This window comes from Girardinichthys multiradiatus, chromosome 12 (assembly GCF_021462225.1).
Source record: "Girardinichthys multiradiatus isolate DD_20200921_A chromosome 12, DD_fGirMul_XY1, whole genome shotgun sequence".
In the NCBI taxonomy this organism is placed as follows: domain Eukaryota; kingdom Metazoa; phylum Chordata; class Actinopteri; order Cyprinodontiformes; family Goodeidae; genus Girardinichthys; species Girardinichthys multiradiatus.
The window spans coordinates 45,555,931-45,565,092 of record NC_061805.1 but is presented as its reverse complement, the minus strand read 5'-3'; the positions used below and the strand labels follow the sequence as shown (position 1 = coordinate 45,565,092).

The following is a 9,162-nucleotide window of genomic DNA, read 5'->3' as shown; positions in this document are numbered from 1 at the left end:
ACTCGAGTCCTCTTGTTCAAGGTAAAGAGCCGTTCAAAAGGATCGGATCGTTCATAAACGTCACATCATAATTTGAAACGTACTGATTACTCATTGAGAGCAGGCTTAAATCACACTGCTACATTTACTGTGACCCTCAACAGCTTCACTGACAGGTTTATTCTTTGATACGAGCATTTATTTACAGGCATGTCTATATTAAATGAAGGCGGGGTAAACCCTGGACAGGTCATCAGTCCATCACAGGACAACAGAGAGACACACATCCTCTGTGTCCTTGTATGGTTGCTTGTCCTAAACACCATGCACACACAAGGACATTTTAGAGAAACAAGTTACCCTAACAGTCGTGTTTTTAACTGTCTGAGGAATGTGGAGAACCCAGATAGAACCCACATATGTACAGGGAGAACATGCAAACTCCTTACAGAAACACCCCAAGCTGGAAATTAAACCAAGGACCTTCTTGCTGCAAGGCAACAGTGCAGCCCTCTGTGTTCACAGTCTGGGCCTTTGCAGGATTTTATGAGATTTCTAATTCACGTGTTATTTTAGAGCCAACTCCACCTGAAGACCCCCGCCTGTAGCTTGCAGGATGTGGAGGGGTCAGACATCCAACTCCAATGTCCCCATCTGGTGAGCTGCAGCGAGGACCTTCTCACTTCACATAAGATTTCAGTAATAAGCATTTTAAGGCCTTTAAACAGAAACATTTCACACAGAAAATTATCTAATGCATTTCAACTTAAATTTACATTGTACGAAATACAAATAAAGTTATTTATTCGCAGAACTTATTAAATGAACTAATACACTTTAAATAAAACACTTACATCTACAAAGTGACAGACAACATCTCACATCTGTATAATGTCGGACTCTGCTGTCTGTTCTCTAAATGTGATTTTATGGAGACAGATTTTGATCAGTTAGTTCATTGAAACTTAGCAGCTCAATGATTTTCAAACAGCAGATTAATACATGTCGACCAACACAGGAAGCAGTTATATTTGTCCAGTTTTTATTTAGATAAAATGCTTCATGTTCATTTTATTAATAATTCACATCAGTTTCCCAAACTGTTTAATTTCAGCAGATCTGTGATTTATTTCTATCAGTCTGTCTTTCACTGAGCAGCTCTGTTGTGTCTCACAAAAAACTAGATCCAGAACAAAACTCGGTCCAGAGTCCTCATGTTCTGGTTCTGTGCAGCCTGCAGAGCTACTCCATGTTGGAGGAGGATAAAGCTCAAACTGCAGGAAGTTAAATCTGCACAGTGTCAGGGGTCAATGTCCTGCACTGGTTGTGATCATGCTTTCATCCTGGTTAAACATCTTTACGTTCAATACTGAGATCATTCAGTGAATCCAAAGAGTTCTTAGAACTTAGAGAGTAAAGTTGGTCCCATCTGATGAACTGGTTTCAGAGTTTTGATTTCAAAGGTTGTTTCTGCATGTTGGTTTATTACCTTATGAGGAATCAATAAAAACACCAGAATCAGAAAGAAGACTTCAGCAATATTATTATTTAACAAAAATACAGCAAAGGAGTATTGCAGTACAAAAAGGTAATACACAAAGTAATGGACCTTTTTCATTCACCAACCAGCTTCCAGTTACTTTGTATTCACCAGTCACTTGGAAAGCTTCAAAAAAAGGATCCCAAAATATCTAATTGTTACAAATCTGCAATATTTATGCACATGGATCTTAAATATTATAAGATTCACGCAGACTCCATCTTCTCAATATAAGAACAGAAGAAATTGTTTCTCTAGTAGTTTACGAGTTTAAATAGGGAATGTTCAACTATCTAAAAGACTAGATGGGGAGGGTCCTTGTTTAGACTGTTGACATTCACTGATGATTCAGCGCTGCATTCCAGGAGAACTTTGTTCTGCCATCCCTGCTTCTTGTTGTACAATCTCACCATCAGCTTCTGCAAGACGAGTTACACATTCGTATCCCAACACAGCATCCTTTATGTGGTTAACTAAACCTTAACTAAAACAAAGTATATTCTGACAGATAACGTCTGCAGTTCCTCCAAGATAAGTTTCATCACCTTTTACCTGCATGATGTCATCTGATAAAAAAAACTTTCCAGCTTCTGTAACTTCCTGGTTTGTGATGTGTCCCATGTTTTCTTCCACTGTTATTTAGCTTCATGTAATTGTGCAACAGAGCAATAAAACAGAACCCTTAACTGTAAGCTACTGAATCTTATTGTTTTTAAGTTAAAGCAAATTCAAAATTATACTCAGAAAAATACTGTTAATCAAACTCATTTTAATTAAAGGAAAAATTTTTTAAACTTATTCACAGCAAATATTTGATCATCATTTAATATATGGTAACTAATGCTAACTGTTCAAACCTACTTAATGTAATACATCAAATAATAAATTAAATAAGTGTATAGCAAATGTTTATTTTCCACAGTGGTTTTACAGAGTTTAGATAATTATTTGGATAAATGTTCTGTAATTTAAGTTTTTATGTGAGCTTAAAATAAATGATGTCTAACAAATGTTGAGTTCTGAGCAGAAGAAACTGTAAAACAAATCCTTCTCCAGTTTCAATGCACCCTCTTCCAGTTTAATGATGTAAAATAAAATAATCTCTGATAATAATACCACAAATACAGTTTTAGTTGTAAACAGTCATGAAGAAACAGAGAAAATCTATATTTCTTAAAGCTCTTGGTGGTGATAGAAGAGACTGAAGTCATAATTTTTATAAACTAAACTGCAGGTTGATGATCAGAAGCAAACAGTTGTAACAGTGATGCTGCTGCATAGAATAATGAAGGCTGGAAACTCTGATGATGAAGAGAAACAATCTGACCTTCAACTATTGGAAGATTTGAAAAGCCTCATTTATAACACCTGAACCATTTTATTCCTCCCTGATACCTGAGATTCTTCTCACCTTGATCATTGAGACTTCTTAGCTCAGTTCTGCAAAACTTCAACAAACACATCAGAACGACTGTAGAGGAGGTGGATCTGAATTTATTAACAAAACTGTCAATGAAAGTATGCAAAGAAAACAGACTTTGAAAAGGATTGTTTTGTTACGTTTATTAGAAATTATGATTAAAAGAATAAACCAAAAAGTGAGAAAAAAAAAAACAATTTTTCTCTGGGTTTGATTTTAATTTCTGTTCCTCTTTATTGTTTCTCTGTCTTCGTATAGATTTTAGAAAATATTCTGTGACTGTTTTCTAATAAATTTCCATCTTCAGAGGATGATCAATAAATAACATCAGCATCTAATGATTAAAATACTTTTTTTTACCTTAATATGATCAAAGTTGTGCATCATACTTTCAGCTAAATACTCTGATGTGGGAATATTGTTAGTCTTGGATCTCACAAAGATTGAAAAATATGTTCATTTGTTCACTTTATGTTTAATTGAAAAAAAGCAAATAGTGAGAAAATAAACTGTCACGTTGTTTTCAAAAGCTACAAAAACTGTTTTATAACAAGTTTGTGAAAATCAGCCTCTTGATGACTGTTACAATATAAACAAGAAGCCAAAACTTTAACTATGAAAGATGTTCCGACAGCACCACCTGCTGGAGACAAACAAACGTAATTTCAAACGTTGCTGATCGGAGCTGAGACGCCATTACTGGGTGTTAGATCTCTGCTGATAAACATCGAGTTATTTGGATGATTTTAAGAAGAAGCAGCTGAAACGTTTGGTGAGTTTTGCTGATGAAATAATTCATTACAAAATGGCGGAGAAAATCGCTCTTTTTGAAAGTTATCTGAGCTGCCATGTGTGTTCAGAGACTTTCAGAGATCCTGTGTCTCTGAGCTGCAACCACAGCTTCTGTTCAAGCTGCCTGCAGAAATTCTGGGAACAAACTGAAAACAAAAACTGTCCCATTTGTAAAAGAAGATCTTCTAAAGAATTTCCACCTGTTAATTTCACACTGAAGGAACTGGGTGATTATTTTACTGGAAGACAGAAATCTGGATCATCTGAGACAGAAAAAGGAGAAGAGAAGCTGATGTTGGTCTGCAGTAAACACCAAGAAGACCCTAAACTGTTCTGTAAAGATGAACAGAGAGCTGTGTGTCCTGCCTGTGAGTTTTCTCTCCACCAGAGTCACAAAGTGGTTCCTATAGAACAAGCAGTCAGTGAGCTGAAGGAGCAGCTGAAATCTGACTTAAAGTCTCTGCAGGACAAGAGGAACAAACACAAACAGGTGGAGAAAACATATGATGATGTGATTCAACACTCCAAGAAGCAGGTGTTGTCCACAGCCAGACAGATCAGAGCAGAGTTCAACAAGCTCCACCAGTTCCTGAAAGAGGAAGAGGAGTCCAGACTGGCAGCTCTGAGGGAGGAAGAGGAGCAGAAGGGGAAGACTATCATCAGAGAGATGAAGAGGATTGAGGAGCAGATCTCCTCTCTGTCAGACAGCATCTCTGCTGTTGAAGAAGACCTACAGAAAGACAACGTGTCGTTCCTCAGCAGTTATAAAGCCACTCAGAGCAGAACCAGAGCCCAGAACTCACTGTCAGATCCACAGCTGGTCTCAGGAGCTCTGATAGATGTGGCCAAACACCTGGGCAACCTGTCCTTCAGAGTCTGGGAGAAGATGAAGGAGAAGGTCCACTTCAGTCCTGTCATTCTGGACCCAAACACTGCAAACAGATGGCTCCATCTGTCTGATGATCTGACCAGTGTGAGACATGGAGACACAAAGCAGCAGCTTCCTGATAATCCAGAGAGAAACACTAAGTACTCCACTGTTCTTGGATCTGAGGGCTTCAGCTCAGGGAAACACAGCTGGGAGGTGGAGGTTGGAGATCATCCTGTCTGGCTTGTGGGTTTGGTTAAAGAGTCTGTTGACAAGAAGGGAGAGATATTTGCTTCACCAAAATATGGAATCTGGTGTTTGCTGCATAGTGAAGGAAAATACACTAATGGTTGTAGTAAAACTCTCACAGTGAAGAAGAGTCTCCAGAGGATCAGAGTCCAGCTGGATTATGATGGGGGGGAGGTGACCTTCTACGATCCTGAAGACATGAGTCACATCTACACTCATAGAAACACTTTCACTGAGAAACTCTTCCCATATTTCAGTGTTGGAAAAGCTGCTGATGCTAAAACTTCTGATCTCAAAATCTATCAAACTAAGATTTCTTTTTAAAGTTCAAAGTTGTTTTAATTCTCTGAATTATTTTGCATTATTAGAAGAATGTTTCTATTTGCAGTCAGGCCAGCCTTCTATTTAAATCCTTAATGAACATCTTTAATCATTTTCAAGGTTTTAAATCTTTTATTTGAAATTAACAATAGAAATTGATCACTGAAAATTAAATAGAAAATCAACACATCTTCATATTATTTAACAAGTCTGTTTTGAAACCAGAATAAAAAGATTCCTTTATGAATGTTTTTACTTCAATTTCTAACTTTTTTTATGTAATTTGAAAATGTAGAAAATTTAAGTCAATATTTCATCATCTGTCTTTATCCAATAATCTCTCACCATCATTGGACATTTCTTCACATTCTAATTAATTTAAACAAGGATGATTATTTTTAGTTTATTTCTAACTCTGTTTTATAAAAACTGTTAACAGAAGTTCAGAAAGGACACAAAGAGCTTAGATTTCTTAACTGGGTTTTCTTGTCAGTCTTGTTTTTTATTGTTGTAATGATTCACTTTAGCAGGAAACCTCTGAAAATAAATATTAAGGTCCAGTTATCTCTCTGACTGGTTCTGCTCACTGATATGATGATTTGTTTTCTATTCCTCAATGTAAAACTTATTTCCTTAATATTCAACCTGCTGCTGAAAAATGATCTTTGTTGGTTGTTTATTAAAGTTTCTTTATTTCTTCTACACATTTATTTATTTTTCTTTGGCTGTTGAAGAAAAACTCTGTAGTTCACTGACCTTCAAATTACAGTCAGAACCCAGCAGGCAGTTATATTAGTCCAGTTATTATTGATGCTGATCCAAAGCTTTAAATCATGAAGGTTTTTTCTCCTGAAACTTTTATTAGGATCAGTTTATATTCACCACCAGAAATTTGATACATGCAGAAATGTTTCTGATAGCAGTTCTGTTGTGTCTCACAGTAAACTGGATCCAGAACCTGACTTGGTCCAGATGCTTCATGTTCTGGTCTCTGTGCAGCCTGCAGAGCTCCTGCAGCTCCTCCATGTAGGAGGATCATGAAGCTCAGACTGCAGGAAGTTAGATTTTTTCAGAGGATTAAAGTGCAGCTCTGATTCTGGTCATAAACAAGTTATCATCCTGGTTAAATATCAACTGGTAACTGGTACCAGGACAGATGTCAGGCCTTTGGGAAGACCTTTCCAGAACCTTCATGTTTCTTGTTTTATCTGTTCTAAAACTGGCTCTGATATGTGTTTTCAATCTGTTTCTGACTTTATCTTCTTCTTCTTTACCTGCTTTGATTAAACTGAATGATCTCAGTAATACAGGTCCTTCTCAAAATATTAGCATATTGTGATAAAGTTAATTATTTTCCATAATGTCATGATGAAAATTTAACATTCATATATTTTAGATTCATTGCACACTAACTGAAATATTTCAGGTCTTTTATTGTCTTAATACGGATGATTGTGGCATACAGCTCATGAAAACCCAAAATTCCTATCACAAAATTAGCATATCATTAAAAGGGTCTCTAAACGAGCTATGAACCTAATCATCTGAATCAAGGAGTTAACTCTAAACACCTGCAAAAGATTCCTGAGGCCTTTAAAACTCCCAGCCTGGTTCATCACTCAAAACCCCAATCATGGGTAAGACTGCCGACCTGACTGCTGTCCAGAAGGCCACTATTGACACCCTCAAGCAAGAGGGTAAGACACAGAAAGAAATTTCTGAACAAATAGGCTGTTCCCAGAGTGCTGTATCAAGGCACCTCAGTGGGAAGTCTGTGGGAAGGAAAAAGTGTGGCAGAAAACGCTGCACAACGAGAAGAGGTGACCGGACCCTGAGGAAGATTGTGGAGAAGGGCCGATTCCAGACCTTGGGGGACCTGCGGAAGCAGTGGACTGAGTCTGGAGTAGAAACATCCAGAGCCACCAGACTGGCAGCTCTGAGGGAGGAAGAGGAGCAGAAGGGGAAGACTATCATCAGAGAGATGAAGAGGATTCAGGAGCAGATCTCCTCTCTGTCAGACAGTATCTCTGCTGTTGAAGAAGACCTGCAGAAAGACAACGTGTCGTTCCTCAGCAGTTATAAAGCCACTCAGAGCAGAACCAGAGCCCAGAACTCTCTGTCAGATCCACAGCTGGTCTCAGGAGCTCTGATAGATGTGGCCAAACACCTGGGCAACCTGTCCTTCAGAGTCTGGGAGAAGATGAAGGAGAAGGTCCACTTCAGTCCTGTCTTTCTGGACCCAAACACTGCGAGAGGATGTCTCCATCTGTCTGATGATCTGACCAGTGTGAGACGTGGAGACAGTTGGCAGCAGCTTCCTGATAATCCAGAGAGAAACACCAACACTGGAACTGTTTTTGGCTCTCAGGGCTTCAGCTCAGGGAAACACAGCTGGGAGGTGGAAGTGGGAGATCATCCTCACTGGACTGTGGGTTTGGTCAAAGAGTCAGCCAACAGGAAAGGAGTGTTGTCTGCTTCACCAAAATATGGCATCTGGTGTTTAATGCATCGGTCTGGAAAATACTCTGATGGTGCTGGTAAAACTCTAGCAGTGAAGAAGAGTCTCCAGGTGATCAAAGTCCAGCTGGACTATAACAGGGGGGAGGTGTCCTTCTACGATCCTGAAGACATGATTCACATCTACACTCACAGAGACACTTTCACTGAGAAACTCTTCCATTTGTTTGTGTTTGTCAAACTGGGATTACGAAAAGCTCTGATATCAAAATCTGTACATCTAAAATTTCTTTTTGAATTTCTGTTTTTCCATCTCAGTTATCAGATTGTTTTTGACATTCTTTAAATCTCTCTGTCATCACAATATATTTTTATGTCTTCTGTTGGTGACTAAGCTTTCTTCTTTTAATGAAGAGACTTATCTCCACCTGCATAACAACAGATTAAATGAATCTGAATCGTTGATGCTTTAATAAGAGCAACATGTGACACTGTTTAACCAAAACTATTAAGATTTTCTTTCTTACCATATTTTTGTTCATTTCAACATTTTCCCTCTCAGTAACGTGTTTATTAACCAAACATTATGATTACAAACATGAGTCCATAGCGCAATGAGGGTATTTAAGTTCATCCTCTGCAGGGTTTAAATTGGGATCCCCTACCACGGGGTGGAGCTGTGGTACATCACAAACACACACATTCATGTAAGTTTCACTATTAGCTCCTAAATTTCCCCACCCTGCTTCTTCCTACGGCACACATTACCATGTCCAATTAAATGGCTTTTATTGTACAGATTACTTTGGTGCTTTTACTCTCTATTCATCTCTGAGGCTGAAACTGTAGTACACTGCATATTAAAGTGATAATGTCCAAACTTTCTTTACAAGCAGCCTTGATCAACACTTCTCAAGGTTTTCTAAAGGTTCTTTTTTTGACTTTGGCTGCTTTTTCTCTTCTTCAGTCCATTACCTGACCCAGTGTTTTGTCTATTAAACTTAACTCTGATCTTATAATCTTTGTGGCTGAAAAAGTGATAAAACAGTGATAATCAATACCTTATTTTAAAAAAAAAAACAAAGTTAACAGTTTGACAAACAGAACATAATATTTTGGCTCTAAATAGCTAAAAGCTGAAAACAGCATACAGAAAATGATCAACTAAAGAATGATTCATCACTCAGGTTCAGCATGAGGTCTTTTTTCCTGTTCTTTAGAAACATGACTTTCAGATACTGTTAATCTGCTGCAGATGTGATTTAAAAATAGAAATAAAACTTTAAAATGCCTTCGGAGTTTGGAAAGCTACTGATCAGTGCTGCTTTCAACAAGGACTAAAATGTCATTGCTGCTTAGAGGGAACATGCCAAAACAGTAGCTCTGGCAACGTTTTACCATATTGTTTATATATTTTTATTAATCTAATCTTTTTCACATTTATATATTAATTTTTATTTGCTCTCTATGATTGTTTTGTCACACATAAAATAAGAAGTTGCCAATATTCTTGTATCTCATAAAGTTCTAAACTGT

General features: G+C 37.6%; 1 protein-coding gene across 1 annotated transcript; it reads left to right on the top strand.

Annotated features, from left to right (window-relative positions):
* Positions 1–3,588: 3,588 nt before the first annotated feature.
* Positions 3,589–5,759, top strand: LOC124878058 (nuclear factor 7, brain-like). The gene has a single exon (XM_047381812.1). It carries the CDS (start codon positions 3,745–3,747, stop codon positions 5,170–5,172), a length of 1,428 nt encoding a protein of 475 aa, XP_047237768.1. The 5' UTR covers positions 3,589–3,744; the 3' UTR covers positions 5,173–5,759.
* The last annotated feature ends 3,403 nt before the right edge of the window (positions 5,760–9,162 follow it).

What these genes read in the sequence shown, in the direction of transcription:
- LOC124878058 (XM_047381812.1), top strand. Translation starts at nt 3,745, where the DNA reads ATGGCGGAGAAAATCGCTCTTTTTGAAAGTTATCTGAGCTGCCATGTG.